At 38.3% G+C, this 19,609-nt stretch overlaps 1 protein-coding gene and 1 long non-coding RNA gene across 4 annotated transcripts in view; one reads left to right on the top strand and one right to left on the bottom strand.

The window, feature by feature from the left end:
- Window positions 1-19,609, top strand: part of EPB41L5 (erythrocyte membrane protein band 4.1 like 5) — a 168,903-nt gene that overhangs the window by 93,033 nt on the left and 56,261 nt on the right. For all 3 annotated transcript variants that reach the window (XM_026456079.1, XM_026456080.1, XM_026456081.1), the window contains exon 17: window positions 18,625-18,788. In XM_026456079.1, coding sequence (XP_026311864.1) covers window positions 18,625-18,788 — 164 coding nt within the window. The remainder of the gene's footprint in view (window positions 1-18,624; window positions 18,789-19,609) is intronic.
- Window positions 18,523-19,609, bottom strand: part of LOC113225122 — a 46,216-nt gene continuing 45,129 nt past the window's right edge. The window contains exon 3 of the long non-coding RNA XR_003309760.2: window positions 18,523-18,770. This is a non-coding gene — a long non-coding RNA (uncharacterized LOC113225122). The remainder of the gene's footprint in view (window positions 18,771-19,609) is intronic.

Below are 19,609 nucleotides of genomic sequence, written 5' to 3' on the forward strand. Positions count from 1 at the left end.
AGTCTTTATGCTACTACTGAAAAAAGAATGAATGTCAAAATAGACTAGTGTATTTGTGAAAACGTACCAACTGGGAATTTGCATAATATAATAAAAATCCAAAAAGATTTTTCCCTTTAAAGCTTCTACTAGAAAAGAATAAAAACATCTTGGATGTTACCCTTGAAAATATTTTTCATTTGCCCTTAATTTTAAAAATCTATCATGAAATAAATACAGATATTATATAGAGAAAAGACTATAAAACATACAGTTCCAGTTTGATTATCTGTCTTCAGGTTAAGAAATAGAAATTACCACTTCTTTAGAAGTTCTTCTGGTCTCTTAATCCAAATTCATGCTAACATTCTTAACTCCAAGTGAGTTCCCAGGGTTCATTGCCTTCCCCAATTCCTTATTCCTAGCTCCCTTCTTCCCTGCGAGAAACCTGGCTTCTATTTGGATAGTATGTGCTAAACAGTTTCAGAATTGCTATACCCATGCCACTGTCAACAACAAATCTACGTGACGTTTAGTATTTCTTCACAGTTCTCCTTTTTAGACTGAGAGTATATAGTTGAAGTATTGCACTTAAAATTTACTTGAATTAGTTCCCTTTCCCCCTCAGTGTGATTATGGTATTTATTTGGTTGTAGATGAATTTTAATTTTTCTAGATATTGCCTGACTCCCCTTCACTGAGGATTCTACATTCGACCAGCAGAGTATGAGAGTGCTCGTACCTCTCATAGCCTCACCAACAAAAGATCAAGAAAGACTGGGATTTTTGCCAATCTGAAAAACAAGACATGGTATCTTAAGTGTTTTTTTTCCTTACAGCTTTATTGAGGTACACTTGATGCAATAAAGTGCATCTGTTTAAAGTGTTTTGAATTTGGACACACACCCATGAAACCAACACCATAATCAAGATTCATGATGAATATGTTCGATGTAGTTTTCATTTAAATCCCTCTCAGTAGTATATTTGTATGTTTAAGAGCCATTTGCATTTTTTCCGTAAATTGCTTGTTCTTATCTGTAGTTACCCTGCCCCTTCCCCATTTTTAAACAAAGCTGTCGGCCTTTTTCTTCTCTATTTTTAAGAAGCGTTTTTATGGATAATTGGGATATTAACTCTCTGTATTTAAGCTGCAAAAATCTGTTTTCAGTTTTTCACTTTTTACTTTGCTTTTAGTACTTTTGCTATGCAAAAGTTCTAAAAGTTTTTATATAAGTAGATTGATCCATTTTTTTCTTTAATAGCTTCTGGAATTTAATAGAGTTTTCCTCACTGCTACAGTTTAGAGGAATTCAGCTATCCTTGCCTCCAGCACTGTATGGGTTAATTTTCTTACATTTGAATCTCAGACCCATTTTGAATCTTTAAGATAGGAGTAATGAAATCTAATTTTGTTATTTTCCAGATGGCTTTCCAATTATGTCAACCCCACTTTTCAAGAAATTCATCATGGTGCTGAGGCAACTGTGTGTCCACATAGAAAAAAATAAAATTGTACCCCCGTCTCAGACCTACATTTATTTATTTATTCTTTAACTTTTATTTTAAGTTCACGGGTACATGTGCAGGATGTGCAGCTTTGTTTATATAAGTAAACGTGTGCCATGGTGTTTTGCTGCACAGATCATCCCGTCACCTGGGTATTAAGCCCAGCATCCATTAGCTATTCTTCCTGATGCTTTCCCTCCCCGACACCCCCGACAGGCCCCCGTGTGTGTTGTTCCCCCTCCCTTGTGTGCATGTGTTTGCATCATTCAACTCCCACTTATAAGTGAGAACATGTTTGCTTTTCTGTTCCTACATTAGTTTAATGGCTTCCAGTTCTATCCACGTCCCTGCAAAGGACATGATCTCATTCCTTTTTATGACCGCATGGTATTCCATGGTGTAAATGTACAACATTTTCTTTATCCAGTCTGTCATTTATGGGCATTTAGGTTGATTCCATGTCTTAGGTGCATAGTGCTGCGATGGACGTATGCGTGCATGTATTTCTACAATGGAAAGATACTCTTTTGGGTATATGCCCAGTAATGGGATTGGTGGGTCAAATGGTATTTCTGCCTCTAGGTCTTTGAGGAATTGCCACACTGTCTTCCACAGTGCCTGAACTAATTTACGTTCCCACCAACGGTGTAAAACATTCCTTTTCCTCCCCAATCTCACCAGCATCTGTTGTTTTTTGACTTTTTAATAATAGCCTTTCTCCCTGGTGTGAGATGGTATCTCATTGTGGTTTTGATTTGCATTTCTCTAATGATCAGTGATGTTGAGTTTTTTTTATGTTTTTTGGCCACATGTATGTCTTTTGAGGAGTGTCTGTTCTGTCCTTTGCCCACTTTTTAATGTTTTTTTTTTCTTATAAATTTGTTTAAGTTCCTTATAGTCTCTGGATATTACCTTTGTCAAATGGATAGATTGCAGAAATCTTCTCCCATTCTGTAAGTTGTCTGCTCATTCTGCTGACTTGTTGTTGTTGTTGTTGTACAGAAGCTCTCTAATTAGATCCCATTTGTCAATGTTTGCTTTTGTTGCCGTTGCTTTTGGCATTTTCATCACGAAGTCTTTGCCCATGCCTACGTCCTGAATGGTATTGCCTAGATTTTCTCCTAGGGTTTTTATAGTTTTGGGTTTTACATTTGAGTCTTTAATCCGTCTTGAGTTAATTTTTGTATATGGTATAAGGAAAGGGTACAGTTTCAGTTTTCTGCCTATAGCTAGCCAGTTATCCCAGCACCATTTATGAAATACAGAGTCTTTTTTTTTTTTTTGAACACACGCCAAAGATTTATTTGGTTAATTAAGGCGAGAATCAGCAAGATGGTGTAACCAATCCAAAGGAGAATTTAAAAACACACATAAATATAGGTGATCAGAAAAACCTGCAATGAATTTACAAAGAGATGAAAACAAGTCAACATCCACAATAGCTTAATCAAATACATGTCATTTGAGACAATTAATTTGCATTTCTGTGGGCAAAACCGCTTGCATGATTTTCAGCTCAATATAATTTACATAATAAATTATATTAAGCTCAAAGACAATAAAAAGCTGAGAAAACTCAGAAGAGTATGCTAGATGAGTACGCATTTTTTAATTTTAAAATCTTTCATAATTTTTCCTCTAGGAGTCCATCTACAGTGACTATTTGACCAGTTTAGAGTATAAATAAATAAGCTCCACTGTGTTTATTATAACCTCTCATCTTGGATTTTTGAGGAAAAGAAAAACTTCAATTGTCTGAGGTGAATATGATAAAAATATGTGGCAGGGTGCCAGGCCCAGTGGTTCACACCTGAAATCCCAGCACTTTGGGAGGCTGAGACGGGTGGATCACCTGAGGTCAGCAGTTCGAGACCAGCCTGGCCAACATGGTGAAACCCCATCTCTACTGAAAAAGTAAATAAAATTAGCCAGGTGTGGTGGCACGTGCCTGTAGGGAGGCTGAGGCAGGAGAGGCTGAGGCGGAGGCTGAGGCAGGAGGCTGAGGGAGGAGAATCACTTAGGAGGTGGAGGTTGCAGTGATCTGAGATCACGCCACTGCACTCCAGCCTGGGTGACAGAGCGACACTCCATCTCAAAAAAAAAGAAAAAAGAAAGAAAAAAAATATGTGGGCAAGTAGAAGCAGTTACCAAAAGTTTTCTAAAATGGAACATACACCCTCGGATTGTTTAATTCTAATCACAATTGATGTGGACATAGACATGTAAACGAGTGCTTTAAAAAAAAACTCTCATTAATAAAACTAGTATAAAGAAAGAAAGAAGGTGACCATCTAGGCTGTGACATCTGGAAACTCAAAAAATCCCAAAAAGGTCTTCGTATGGTATTGTTTGGGGTTAAAGATTTAAAAAAATAAGGGGATCGAGGACTGTAAGTTTTGAAAAACTGCAAGTGGAGATGGGAAAGAAACTTCAACTTTTTCTTCTTATTGCTCCTTCAATTAAAATTATTTTAGGCCAGGCGTGGTGGCTCACGCCTGCAATCCCGGCACCCTGGGAGGCCGAGGTGGGCGGCTCACCTGAAGTCAGGAGCTTGAGACCAGCCCGGCCAACATGACGAAACTCCGTCTCCACTAAAAATACAAAAAATTAGCTGGAAGTGGTAGCTGGCACCTGCAATTCCAGCCACTTGGGAGGATGAGGCAGGAGAATCACCCAAACCTGGGAGGCAGAGGCCACAGTGAGCCAAGATTGTGCCACTGCACTCCAGCCTGGACAATAAGAGCAAAACTCCATCGAAAAGAAAACTCCATCTAAAACATCTGTCCAATTGAAATGGTAAAGCCATTGAAGGGCCTCTACTATGGTCTGAAAGTTTGTGCTGCACCCTTTCCCTCCAAAATTTGTATGTATATATATATTTTTATTATACTTTAAGTTCTAGGGTACATGTGCACAACATGCAGGTTTGATACATAGGTATACGTGTGCCATGTTGGTTTGCTGCACCCATCAACTGTCGTTTACATTAGGTAGTTCTAATGCTATCCCTCCCCCAGCCCACCACTCCTCCAACAGGTCCCGGTGTGTGATGTTCCCTGCCTTGTGTCCAAGTGTTTTCATTGTTCAGTTCCCATCTGTGAGTAAGAACATGCAATGTTTGGTTTTCTGTCCTTGTGATAGTTTGCTGAGAATGATGGTTTCCAGCTTCATCCATGTCCCTGCAAAGGACATGAACTCATCCTTTTTTATGGTGGCATAGTATTCCATGGTGTATATGTGCCACCTTTTCTTAATCCAGTCTGTCATTGATGGACATTTGGGTTGGTTCCAAGTCTCTGCTATTGTGAATAGTGCTGCAATATACATGTGCATGTATCTTTATGGTAGCATGTTTTATAGGCCTTTGGGTATATACCCAGTAATGAGATCTCTGGGTCAAATGGTGTTTCTAGTTCTAGATCCTTGAGGAATCACCACACTGTCTTCCACAATGGTTGAAGATGTGGAATGGTTCCACAATGGTTATTTACACTCCCACCAACAGTGTAAAAGCGTTCCTATTTCTCCACATCCTCTCCAGCATCTGTTGTTTCCTGACTTTTTAATGATTGCTATTGTAACTGGCGTGAGATGGTATCTCGTTGTGGTTTTGATTTGCATTTCTCTGATGACCAGTGATGATGAGCATTTTTTCATGTGTCTGTTGGCTGCATATATGTCTTGTTTTGAGAAGTGTCTGTTCATATCCTTTGCCCACTTTTTGATGGGGTTGTTTGCTTTTTTCTTGTAAATTTGTTTGAGTTCTTTGTAGATTCTGGATATTAGCCCTTTGTCAGATGGGTAGATTGCAAAAATTTTCTCCCATTGTGTAGGTTGCCTGTTCACTCTGATGGTAGTGTCTTTTGCCATGCAGAAGCTCTTTTGTTTAATTAGGTCGTGTTTGTCTATTTTGGCTTTTGTTACCATTGGTTTTGGTGTTTTAGTCATGAAGTCCTTTCCCATGCCTATGTCCTGAATGGTATTGCCTAGATTTTCTTCTAGAGTTTTTATGGTTTTAGGTCTAATATTTAAGTCTTTAATCCATCTTGAATTACTTTTTGTATAAGGTGTAAGAAGGGATCCAGTTTCAGCTTTCTACATATGGCTAGCCAGTTTTCCCAGCACCATTTATTAAATAGGGAATCCTTTCCTCATTTCTTGTTTTTGTCAGGTTTGTCAAAGATCAGATGTGTTTGTAGATGTGTGGTGTTATTTCTGAGGCCTCTGTTCTGTTGCATTGGTCTATATATCTGTTTTGGAACCAGTACCATGCTGTTTTGGTTACTGTAGCCTTGTAGTATAGTTTGAAGTCAGGTAGCGTGATGCCTCCAGCTTTGTTCTTTTTGTTTAGGATTGTCTTGGCAATGTGGGCTCTTTTTTGGTTCCATTTGAACTTTAAAGTAGTTTTTTCTAATTATGTGAAGAAAGTCATTGGTAGCTTGACAGGGATGGCACTGAATCTATAAATTACCTTGGGCAGTATGGCCATTTTCACGATATTGATTCTTCCTATCCATGAGCATGGAATGTTCTTCCATTTGTTTGTGTCCTCTTTTATTTCATTGAGCAGTGGTTTTTAGTTCTCCTTGAAGAGGTCCTTCACATCCCTTTTAAGTTGGATTCCCAGGTATTTTATTCTCTTTGTAGCAATTGTGAATGGGAGTTCATTCATTTGGCTCTCTGTCTGTTATGCTTGTGATATTTGCGTATTGATTTTGTATCCTGACACTTTGCTGAAGTTGTCTGTTGTTGGTGTACAGGAATGCTTGTGATATTTGCACATTGATTTTGTATCCTGAGACTTTGCTGAAATTGCTTATCAGCTTAAGGAGATTTTGGGCTGAGACGATGGGGTTTTCCAAATATACAATCATGTCATCTGCAAACAGGGACAATTTGACTTCCTCTTTTCCTAATTGAATACCTTTATTTCTTTCTCTTGCCTGATTGCCCTGGCCAGAACTTCCAGCACTATGTTGAATAGGAGTGGTGAGAGAGGGCATCCCTGTCTTGTGCTGGTTTTCAAAGGGAATGCTTCCAGTTTTTACCCATTTACTATGATATTGGCTGTGGGTTTGTTATAAATACCTCTTATTATTTTGAGATACGTTCTATCAATACCTAGTTTATTGAGAGTTTTTAGCATGAAGGGCTGTTGAATTTTATTGAAGGCCTTTTCTGCATCAATTTCAGAGCCTGTTATTGGTCTGTTCAGAGATTCAGCTTCTTCCTGTTATAGTCTTCGGAGGGTGTATGTGTCCAGGAATTTATCTGTTTCTTCTGGATTTTCTAGTTTATTTGTGTACAGGTGTTTATAGTATTCTCTGATGGTAATTTGTATTTCTGTAGGATGGGTGGCAATATCCCCATTATCTTTTTTTTTTTGGAGACAGAGTCGCGAGCTCTGTCGCCTAGGCAATGGCCTAATCTCAGCTCACTGCAAGCTCTGCCTCCCGGGTTCACGCCATTCTCCTGGCTCATCCTCCCAAGTAGCTGGGACTACAGGCACCCGCCAGCACGCCTGGCTAATTTTTTTATATTTTTAGGAGAGACGGGGTTTCACGGTGTTAGCCAGGATGGTCTTGATTTCCTGACTTTGTGATCCACCTGTCTTGGCCTCCCAAAGTGCTGGGATTACAGGCGTGAGCCCCTGTGCCTGGCCCCCTTTATCACTTTTTATTGCATCTGTTTGATTCTTCTCTCTTTTCTTCTTTATTAGTCTTGCTAGAGGTCTGTCAATTTTGTTGATCTTTTCTAAAAAAAGCTCCTGGATTCATTAATTTTTGAAGGGTTTTTTTGTGTGTCTATCTCTTTCAGTTCTCCTCTGATCTCAGTTATTTCTTGCCTTCTGCTAGCTTTTGAATTTGTTTGCTCTTGCTTCTCTAGTTCTTTTAATTGTGATATTAGGGTGTCGATTTTAGATCTTTCCTGCCTTCTCTTGTGGGCATTTAGTGCTATAAATTTCCCTCTACACACTGCTTTAAATGTGTCCCAGATATTCTGGTATGTTATGTCTTTGTTCTCATTGGTTTCAAAGAACATCTTTATTTCTGCCTTCATTTTGTTATTTACCCAGTAGTCTTCAGGAGCAGGTTGTGCAGTTTCCATATAGTTGTGCGATTTTGAGTGAATTTCTTAATCCTGAGTTCTAATTTGATTGCACTTGGTCTGAGAGACAGTTTGTTGTGATTTCTGTTCTTTTACATTTGCTGAGGTGTCCTTTACTTCCAATTAGGTGGTCAATTTTAGAGTAAGTGTGATGTGGTGCTAAGAAGAATATATGTTGTGTTGATTTGGGGTGGAGAGTTCTGTTTTTTCTCCATTTCTTGTTTTTGTCAGGTTTGTCAAAGATCAGATGGTTATAGGTGTGCTCTCTTTTTCTTGATTTCTCTGTTCTCTTCCATTGGTCTTATGTGTCTGTTCTAGTACCAGTGCCATGCTGTTTTGGTTCTTGTAACCTTTACTGTAGTATACTGTAGCCTGTATTGTAGTATAGTTTGGGGTCGAGTAGCATGATGCCTCCAGCTTTGTTCTTTTTGCTTAGGATTGTCTTGGCTATTGGGCTCTTTTTTATTTCCATACAAATTTTAAAGTATTCCTTTTCTAATTCTGTGAAAAATGTCAGTGGTAGTTTAATGAGAATAGCATTGGATCTATAAATTACTTTGGGCAATATGGCCATTTTATTGATACTGATTCTTCCCATTCATGAGCATGGAATGTTATTCCATTTGTTTGTGTCCTCTGATTTCTTTGAGCAGTGGTTTGCAGTTGTCCTTGCAGAGGTCCTTCACATCCCTTATTAGCTGTATTACTAGGTATTTTATTCTTTTTGTAGCAGCTGTGAATAGGAGTTAAATTATGATTTGGCTCTCTGCTTACCTGTTGTTTTTGTATAGTAATGTTAGTGATTTTTGCACATTGATTTTATATCCCAAGACTTTGCTGAAGTTGCTTATCAGCTTAAGAAGCTTTTGGGCTGAGATGATGGGGTTTTTAGATACAGGATCATGTCATCTGCAAACAAAGATAATTTGACTTCCTGTCTCCCTATTTGATACGCTTTATTTCTCTTGCATGATTTCCCTGGCCAGAACTTCCAATACTATGTTGAGTAGGAGTGGTGAGAGAGGGCATCCTTATCTTGTGCTGGGTTTTAAAGGGAATGCTTCCAGCTTTTGCCCATTCAGTGTGATACTGGCTGTGAGTCTGTCATATATGGCTCTTATTATTTTGAGATATGTTCCTTCAATACGTAGTTTATTGAGAGTTTTTAACAGGAAGGGATGTTGAAGTTTATTGAAGGCCTTTTCTGCATCTGTTGAGATAATCGTGTGGTTTTTGCCTCTAGTTTCGTTTATGCGATGAATCGCGTTTATTGTTTTGTGTATTTTGTACCTTGCATCCTGGGGATGAAGGTAACTTGATCGTGGTGGATAAACTTTTTGATGTGCTCCTGGATTCAGTTTGCCAGTATTTTATTGAGTTTTTTAGGCATCAGTGCTCATCAAGGATATTGGCCTGAAGTTTTCTTTTTTTTGTTGTATCTCTGCCAGGTTCTGGTATCAAGATTGATGCTTGCCTCATAGAATGAGTTAGGGAGGAGTCCCTCCTTTTCAATATTTTGGAATAGTTTCAGTAGAAATGGTACCAGCTCTTCTTTGTACCTCTGGTAGAATTCTGCTGTGAATCTGTCTGGTCCTGGGCTTTTGTTGCTGTTGTTGTTAGCAGGCTGTTTATTACTGCCTCAATTTCAGAACTTGTTATTGGTCTGTTCAGGGATTCAATTTCTTCCTGGTTCATTCTTTGGAGGGTGTATATGTCCAGGAATGTATCCATTTCTTCTAGATTTTCTACTTTACTTGCATAGAGGTGTTTATAGTATTCTCTGATGGTTGTTTATATTTCTGTGGGGTCAGTGGTGATATCTCCCTTATCATTTCTGTTTGTTTATTTGATTCTTCTCTCTTTTCTTCATTAGTCTAGTTAACAGTCTATCTATTTTGTTAATTTTTTCAAAAAACCACCTCCTAGACTCACTGATTTTTTTGAAGAATTTTTTTTGTGTGTGTCTCTCCTTCAGTTCAGTTCTGATCTTGGTTATTTCTTGTCTTCTACTAGCTTTGGGGTTTGTTTGCTCTTGCTTTCTAGTTCTTTTAATTGTGATGTTAGGTTGTGAAGGAGATCTTTCTAGCTTTTTGATGTGGGTATTTAGTGCTATAAATTTCCCTCTTAACACTACTTTAGCTGTGTTCCAGAGATTCTGGTACGTTGCCTCTTTGTTCTCAATAGTTTCAAAAAACTTTTTGATTTCTGCCTTAATTTTATTTACCCATGAGTCATTTAGGAGCAGATTGTTCCATTTCCATGTAGTTGTGTGGTTTTGAGTGAATTTCTTAATTTTGAGTTGTAGTTTGATTGTGCTGTGGTCTGAGAGACTTAGGATTTCAGCTCTTTTGCATTTGCTGAGAAGTATTTTACTTCTGATTATGTAATCAGTTTTAGAGTAGGTGCTATGTGACAATGAGAAAAGTGTATATTCTTTTGCTTTTGGGTGGTTAATTATGTATTCATCTATCAGGTCTGCTTAATCCAGAGCTGAGTTCAGATACTGAATATCTTTGTTAATTTTCTCTCTCAGTGTTCTGTCTAATATTATCATTGGGGTGTTAAACTCTCCTACTATTATTGTGTGGGAGTCTGAGTCTCTTGGTAAGTTTCTAAGAACTTGCTTTATGAATCTGGTTGTTCCTGTATTGGGTGCATATATATTTAGGATAGTTAGCTCTTTTTGATGAATTAAACCCTTTACTATTATGTAATGCCCTTCTTTGTCTTTATTGATCTTTGTTGGTTTAAAGTCTTTTTTGTCAGAAAGTAGGATTGCAACCCCTGTTTTTTCCTATTTTCAATTTGCTTGGTAAATTTTGTTCCATCTTTTTATTATGAGCCTATGTGTATCTTTGCACGTGAAATGGGTCTCTTTAAGACAGCATACCAGTGGGTCTTGGCTCTTTATCCAGCTTGACATTGTGTCTTTTAATTGGGGTGTTTAGCCCATTTACATTTAAGGTAAGTATTGTTATGTGTGAATTTGATCCTGTCATCAAAGGATCCTGTCATCAAAATAACTAGATGCTAGCTGGTTATTTTGCAGACTTGTTTATGTGGTTGCCTCATAGTGTCATTGGCCTGTGTACTTCAGTGTGTTTTTGTAGTGACTGGTAGTTGTTTTTCCTTTCCATATTTAGTGCTTCCTTCAGAAGCTCTTTCAGCACAGGCCTGCAAGAATTCCCTCAGCATTTGCTTGTCTGAAAAGGATCTTATTTCTTCTTCACTTAAGAAGCTTAGTTTGGTTGGGTATGAAATTCTGGATCGGAAATTCTTTTTTTTAAGAATGTTGAATATTGGCCCCAGTCTTTTCTGGCTTTTAGGTTTTCTGTTGAGGAGTCTGCTGTTAGACTGATGGGCTTCCCTTTGTGGATGACCTGGCCTTTCTCTCTGGCTACTCCTACCATTTTTTCTTTCATTTCAACCTTGGAGAATCTGATGATTATGTGTCTTGGGGTTGATCTTCTTGTGGAGCATCTTACTGGAGTTCTCTGCATTTCCCGAATTTGATTTTGGCCTGCCTTGCTAGGTTGGAGAAGTTCCTCTGGATATATCCTGATGTTTGTTTTCTAACTTGGTTCTGTTCTCCCTGTCTCTTTTCAGGTACCTCAATCAGTCATAGGTTTGGTCTCTTTACATAATCCCACATTTCTTGGAGGTTTTGTTCTTTCCTTTTCCTTTTTTCCCCCTCTATTCTTATCTACTGGTCTTATTTCAGAAAGGTAGTCTTCAGGTTCTGAGATTCTTTCGTCTGCTTGGTCTGTTCTGCTGTTGATACTTGTGACTGCATTGTGAAGTTATCGTATTGTGTTTTTCAGCTCCATTAGGTCAGTTATGTTCCTCTCTAGACTGACTGTTCTGGCTATCAACTCCTATACCATTTTCTCATGATTCTTAGGTTTTTTGCATTGAATTAGAACATGCCCCTTTAGCTCACCAAGGTTCATTATTACTGACCTTCTGAAGTCTACTTCTGTCAATTCAGCCACCTCAGCCTTTGCCCTGTTCTGTGCCTTGCAGGGGAGGTGATGTGGTCATTTGGAGGAGAAGTGGCACTCTGGCTTTTTGAGTTTTCAGCATTTTTGCATTTATTCTTTCTCATCTCTGTGGGTTTATCTACCTTCAGTCTTTGAGATTGCTGACCTTTGAATGGAATTTTTGTGGGATCTTTTTGGTCGATGTTGTTGTTGTTGTTGTTTTCTGTTTGTTTTTCTTTCAGCAGTCAGGCCACTCTTCCATAGGGCTGATACAGGGGGTCTGCTACAGTCTCTGGTTGCCTTGGTTTTTCTCATAGCTGGAAATATCACCAGTGAAGGCTGTGAAACAGCATAGATGGCAGTCTGCTCCTTCCTCTGGAAGCTCTTCCCAGGAGGGCACTGACCTGTTAATGGCCCAAATGTTCCTGTAGGAGGTGTCGGAACGCCCCAGTTGGGAGGTCTCACCCAGTCAGGAGGAATGAGATCTGGGATCTGGGACATGCTTAAGGAAGCAGTCTGGCTGCTTTTTGGTACAGCAAGTGTGCTGCATTGCGAGGGACCCTTCCTCCTCTGCACCTTTTGGACTCCCAAAGCTGGCAGGCTGGAATGGCTGAGTTGACTGAACCACAGAGATGGCTCCTTCCAGGAGCTCCATCTTAGGGAGAGATCAGAGCTCTGTCTGTATAACCCTGGCTGGAGTGACTGAAGCCCCTCTAGGGAGGTCCTGCCCAGGGAGGAGGAATGGATCAGGGTCTTGCTTGCAGAAGCAATCTGGCCACAATGTAGCAAAGCAGCTGTGCTGCACTGGGGACCCTTCCTCCTCTGGACCATTTGGACTCTCCAAAGCTGAGTCAGTCCAACCACCGAGATGGTGGCTGCCCCTCCCCCTGGGAGCTCCACCCCAGGGAGATATTAGAGTTCTGCCCATGTAACCCTGGCTAGAGTGGCTGAAGCCACCCCACGGCGAGGCCCTGCCCAGTGAGGAGGAATGGATCAGGGTTCCACTTAAAGAAGCAGTCAGACCTAACTTTAATAGTGACGAAAGTTTTAGAGGAATGTTCTTTTAGATAGGTCGCTAAAAACACATGTGACAAAAGAAAAATTGGTAAGTTTAGAGTTCATCAAATATTAAGACTGTTGTATTTCAGAGGATACCATCAAGAAAATGAAGAGACAACCCATGGATTGGGAGGGAATTATTAGCAACTTTTCTTGTTCTGTACAGAGATTTGTCTTTTTTCTAAGCATTCCCTACTGTTTGATTAGATTTAGATTAATTCAGTCCTTCTAATTAATGGCCACTTGTTAATGTGTTTCACTGCCTTCGGAAGATTTTTTAAAATCTCTTCTGCTCTTTTTTGTCCTCATACTGTCACACTAGAGTAGTTTTATGAGAAAGAAGTAAAACTTGTGTGTTCGTTATTCAATGTTTAATCCCTCGTGAATGTCTCCTCTTTTGGTAATTATAATCATTACAATGATTATAATGGATAATCATTATCCCCTCTAATATTGCTTCTCTTTCGTCATTTCTGTTTTTCCTTTTAGAATTTCTATTAAATGTATGTTGCAGCTTTCAATTCATGTCAATTTCTGTATTTCTTACCGTTCATGTTTACTGTGCCTTTTTTGTTTTTGCTTTTTGAAACGAAATCTTGTTCTGTGGCCTGGGCAGGAGTGCAGTGTCATGATCCCGGCTCACTGCAACCTCCACCTCACGGGTTCAAGCAGTTCTCCTGCCTCAGCCTCTTGAGTAGCTGGGATTACGGGCGTGCACCACCACACCCAGCTAATTTTTGTATTTTTAATTGAGACGGGGTTTCACCATGTTGGCCAGGCTAGTCTCAAACTCCTGACCTCAAGTGATCCACCTGCCTCAGCCTCCCAAAGTGCTGGGATTACAGGTGTGAGCCACCACACCCGGCCCGTGTTTACTGTGTCTTTATCTCTGTTACCTTCTTAGTGATTTCCCTAATTTTTGTTAGTATTTTTTAATTGAGTTATGTTTGGTCTAGCTTGCTGTGTTTCTTTTTTTCAGTGTTTAATTTGATGACACCTCTCAGAATCTGCTGTTGTTTCACAGCCTCCTTTCCTGTTTTATTCTATCCCTCCTTTATATCTTTCAGCACATTTAATACACTTTAAATTCCTTTTTAGACTATGTTAATATCCTTTCTACTTCCTTAGCTGTAAATACTCCTGTTTCTTGGGTTTGTTGATTGTCTTAGCATCACATATATGTGCTTTGTAATTTTCTGTTTGTGAGTTCAAATTGTCTTATGTTAAGCAGATTTGTTTGTTTTCTTTCCTTCTTGCTGTGTTCTTTCTGCCCTGTTAGTTTTGAAATTTCCTCAACCTTACTTTTTGAAATCCTCAGCTCTGAAGGTTTTATAGTAGGATCTGTCAGAGAAATTACCTTCAGTCCTTGAGCCCAAGATATGGTAGTCTAATTGTTGGTTGCATAGATATTTCTAATTCTTCCCTTCATTGCAGACAAGGTTTTTTTTTTTTTTTTTTTTTTTTTTGAAACTTTAAAACTCTAAACTTGTAAATAGAACTTTTTCAGCCTCTGTTCCTGTCTAGAAAACCTAGTCCCCTGGTTTCAAGTAGTGCATCTGACTGTTGTTCACTGCCTCCTCACGTGAGGTGTTTTGGGTTTCATGTTCCCCAGTGTTGGATTTTGACCCTGGTTTCTGTTTTCACTCTCAGCCCTTCACGTGCCCCCTTGCTTGAGCCACACTTAATTACTAGGAGTTCATCACTTGCTTTTAGAAAGGGCTGAATATCCCACTTGACTTGTCTCTTAATTACTGTATTGATCCGTATAAAGTCAACTTTCCCCATTTCTAGCTCACCATTTATAGATATAAGAACCATCTTACTTGTAATCATTGAAACATACTTTAAATTACAAAAAGTCCACTTGTAATTTAACAATTTCCCCTTTACCCATTCTCAAAATGTACAGTGGTGCAGTGGTGAATGGGGATGGGGAGTGTTTGTCTCTTTCTCTCTTTTTTTTTTTTTTTGTTCTTTTTTTTTTTCTTTTTGATACAGGGTCTTACTCCTGTTGCCCAGGCTAGAGTGTAGTGGCACAATCTCGGCTCACTGCAGCCTCCACCTCCCGAGCTCAGGTGATTCTCCCATCTCAGCCTCCTGAGTAGCTGGGACTATAGGCATATGCCACCATGCCCAGCTAATTTTTTTGTTTTCAGTAGAGATGGCATTTTGCCATATTGCCTAGGCTGGTCTCAAACTCCTGGACTCAACCAGTCCTCCCACCTCGGCCTTCCAAAGTGCCTGGATTACAGGCATGAACCACTGTGCCTGGCCTGTTTGTTCTTTTAGTCTTTACTTTCTCCCCTTATTCTTGTGGTGCTCACATTGACGGATGAAGAAGAAAGAAGAGGAAAGGGGGCAAAGACTTACTTGGTTGGTTCTTTGGTAATCCAGCGATGGCATATGTGCAAATGCTTGCTCTTTTGTGCTTCTCATTAGTGTGTTTTCTCAGAGGCCATCATAGAACCAGTCACTTCCCCAGCATAGGCAATATAATTCATATTTCACTTCTTCCGACACCCTTCTTCACTCCCCTCATTTCTGGCTCAGCTCCTGCCCACAAGTATCCTTTTACTATTTAGATCATCTGACCTTGGTACCTTTTGGAGTTTCATTCATTGGGCTTAAAGTTGGACTTAACACTTGGCCCAGGGGAAGTACATGCATTCTTTTATTTCTGTCAACTTTTTATTTTGTAAAACTTCAGACCTGCAGAAAAGTTGAATGAATGGTGGGTGAATAACCATATGTCTTTCCTGTAGATTCACCAACTTAATATTTTACCGTATTTGCTCACATTTGTTTCATTTCCTTGGCTGGCTAATGAGAATCCTAATGCAGGCATGACATTACTTCATTCCTATGTACTTTTGCATGAATCTCCAAAAATCAAAGATATGTTTATGTTATACTCTGAAAATTTAACACTGGTATAATACTGTTACCTAATATACAGTACCTACTAAGATTTTCCCAAACGTTTCAATACCTTTTATAGCTGTTTTTCTTCCTGACCCAGCATATAATAAAGATTTCAGTTCATTTTTCATGTTTCTTTAATCATGAGCAGTTCTGCCAGCCTTTTTTTTTTTTTTTTTTTTTACCTTTTACAACATTTGACTTTTTTTTAAAGGAGTCTACACCAGTTCTTTTGTAGAATGCCTCTCAACTTAGATTTGTGTGATTATTTTTTCATGACGAGATTGAGGTTAAACCTTTTTACTAATGTTTTGTTAAGGTGATATTCACCAGAGTTCTCTGTGAAAGTACTTTTTCTGTATAATCTGTGGAGTGTCATTTTAAGACCGAATGGATTTCTTATTCCCTAACAGTCTTTTTTACCCTGTAGTTTTATCATTCGTCGATAATTTTTGCCTGTATCCATTATTAACTTGATATTTGTAATCTGGTGATGTTCTAATTCTGTCATTTCTTCTATAGATAGAAGTTGGTTTTCTTCTGTAAAGAGCAACTTTCCTCTTTTCTCCCACCTTCAAAAGAAATAATTTGTTGTCAGCATAGACTCATGGGTTTTTTCATTGTGTTATTATCTATTTCTGTAATTACTCATTTTGATGTGCAACTTGTTCCAAACTCGTCCTCTAGGGAGTCTATACATTCTTGCCCTGCCAAACAGTGGAAACGCAGCTTGTCCAACTGCCGGCCTTTTCCCTCCATTGGTAAAGTTGGCTCCAGTCAACTTACTGAGTTTGGACCTCTCATTGCTAAGGGAGGTACTTAACTCATGGGAAATATATTTACATGTGCTCTGAAATGTGCAGATTCATATGTTGAATTTTCCTAAGAACACTCCTTCTGCCACACACACCTGACATACGCCTGGTAGTTTCTGCGGCTCAGTAATCTCCCACCACAGCGTAAGATGCCTTTCTCTGCTTTCACAAATTCTTTTAGAGCTACCATTTACCTGATGTGATTTCACAATGCCCCATTCTCCTGGGGAAGGAAGGAGAAAAGTCACAGTTCTTTTTAGTCCTTTGAGTTCTCTCACAGAACGTCTTTTTGGGATTTTTTTGTCTTTTCTTTTTTGGCCTGATGTGCTCTAAGGCTCTCTTTTAGTCCTGTGCAGATCTTTAGAATATGAGATGTATTGGTTTGCTGGGCCTACTGTTACAAGATACCACAAACTGAACTTTGCCTCAGTAAGATGCTAGAAGTCCAAGAGCAAGGCGTTGCTAGGGTTGCTTCCTTTGAGGACTCTGAGAAAGACTCTATTCTGTGCCTCTGTCCTCGCTTCTTGTGGTTTGCTGGCTGTCTTTGGTGTTTCTTGGTTTGTAGATGCATCAGCCTGATCTCTGCCTTCGTCATCACATGGCATTCTCCCTGTGTGTATCTGTGTCCAAATTTCCCCATTTTATAAGGATATCAGTCATAGCGGATCAGCTGCCTACCCTACTGTAGTATCATCTCATGCTAACTTAACTATAACTTAATATAGTAATATATATGCTATATTGACTTATACTAATATATATACAGAGAATTCCTCGTATGCTTTGGATAACTAGCCCCTTATCAGATACATGATTTGCAAAAATTTCCCCCCAATTTGTGGCATTTCATTTTCATAATGGTTCTTTGACACTGAAACATTTTTAGTTGTGATGAAGTTCATCTTAAGTTTTTCTTTTATGGATACTTTTAGTGTCATATCTAAGAATACCCCACCCAAAGTCCCAAGATTTTTTTCTTCTATATTTTGTTCTAAAGTTTTACAGTTTTTACTCTTAACACTTAGGTCACTTATCCATTTTGATTTAATTTTTGTGTACAGTGTGAGGTAGGGCCTAAATTAATGTTTGCATATGGATATCTGGTTGTCCTAGTAGCATTTGTTAATGTCTTTTCCCTGATTTATGTTGTCAAAAAGGCTTATATTGTCACAAGTTCCTTACATTTCATAATATAGACTCTCAATTTTGTTGATTTACATGCCTGTCTTTGTGCCAGTATCAGCCTGTCTTGATTACTGTGGCTTTCTAGTAAGTTTTCAAATTCAATAGTGTACATTCATTTTTGAAATTGTTTTGGCTATTCTAGCTGCTTTGGCTGTCATAAATCTTAGGATTGGCTGGTCAATTCTACAAAAAAAAAGTCCTGCTGTGATTTTGATAGTGAATACATTGAATTTACACATCAGTTTGGGGAGAAGCCATCTTGAATATTAAGTGTTCCAATCTGTGAACATTAAAAGTCTTTATTTAGATCTCCTTTATAAATGATTTTCAGTGTACAAGTCATACATATCCTTTATTAAATTTATTCCTAAGTTTCTATCCCTTTTGATGTTACTGTGAATGAAATTGTCTTCATAACTTCAGTTTCCTATTACTCATTGTTCATGTATAGATATACAATTGGTTTTTCTTACATTGATCTTGTATTCTGCAACTTTGTGGAACTTATCTATTTAGGTTATTTATTTAACCTTACTTATTTAGGTTATTTTTCTCCCTTAGGTTTTCAGGTGGGAGGGTAAACCAGTCCCTATCACTCCATTTTGGCTGGGAGAAGACGTCTACTCAAAGGGTTGTGAAAGATGAATAAAACCAGTTGAGATAAAAACTTTTCCATGAATCTTTTTTCAACAAAGACCTTGTTAGTATAGTCCCTCAGTATCCATGGAGGATAGATTCCAGGACCTCCCTGAGATACCAAAATCCACAGATGCCCAAGTGCCTTATATGAAATGGTGTCGTGTTTGCATGTAACCTACATGGATCTTCCCATAAACTTTAAATCATCTCTAGATTACGTAGAAAACCTAATACAATATAAATGCTATGTGAATTATGAATAAACTGTATTGTTTTTATATTTTTTACATTTTCATTTTTGTTTTATTTTTGATTCATGGTTGCTTGAATTCACAGATGTGGTGGAAGTTGCAGTTACAGAGGGTGAGCAGTGTTTTAATTTTTTCATGTTAAATGTCTTGGTCTAAGTGAATTTTCTATTTCCATTGCAGCCTTCCTCTGAATATTGATTTGCTGAATAGCCCAGACTTATTGGAAACAACGACTGGTGATGTAATTGGGGCATCTGACACGATGGAAACATCCCAAGCACCAAATGACATTAATGTAGCCACCAGGCTTCCTGGATTAGGGGAACCTGAAATTGAATATGAGAGTAAGTAAATGTTCCAAAATACATTAGTCATACCTTTTTATCTTCCTTTGATATAAGATATTTAAATTAGCTTCTCTAATAATTTTTTTATACTAGTTCAACTTTTAAATTTAATTCAGAAGAGTTATGCCCCCTTGCCTTTTTGACTAAAGGGAACACTGAAATATTTAAGATAACATAATGGAGGTCATCAAACCTGTGTGTCATTTATAAGACATTAAACATTTAAGAGTCTTCATTTGCTTTTTTCTAGGGCATAGGATTGAATGAATGTTTGAACATCCCATTAGCTCTTAGAAAGTATTTTGTTATTAATGAGGATTATTATTGCCTAGGCCCACAAAAAGAAATAGAAAGAATGGTGCTTTAAAACACACACACACACACACACACACACACACACACACACACAATTTTTGAAGGTTAAAAGGAGACAGTAAATCTCTCATTGAAAATGTGTATATATTTGTGAGTTTAGTTTTATATGAAAGCATAACTTGTTTATAAACAGCAGTTTCCTGTTGAATCTCACTGTAATGCATCTTCATTTTAAAGCAGCTTGTATTTATTTGACTCTTGACAATTTGATTTCTATTGGAGGCTAAAATTAGCCACTACAGCATTAAACAACTCAGAAAATTGCCCTAGGTACGCTGTTGACTCTGAGACTATAGAATACAGCAATAGCATTTAGTAATTTAGCAATAAATGTTAGTGAAAAGTCACACAGTGCTTCTGGTTAATAGAACATGTTGAAGTATTACTAATAAGTGGTGCTAAAAATTTGTTTATTTCCTAAGAAATCACTACAAACAAATACT

This window comes from Piliocolobus tephrosceles, chromosome 11 (assembly GCF_002776525.5).
Source record: "Piliocolobus tephrosceles isolate RC106 chromosome 11, ASM277652v3, whole genome shotgun sequence".
Classification (NCBI taxonomy): Eukaryota; Metazoa; Chordata; class Mammalia; order Primates; family Cercopithecidae; genus Piliocolobus; species Piliocolobus tephrosceles.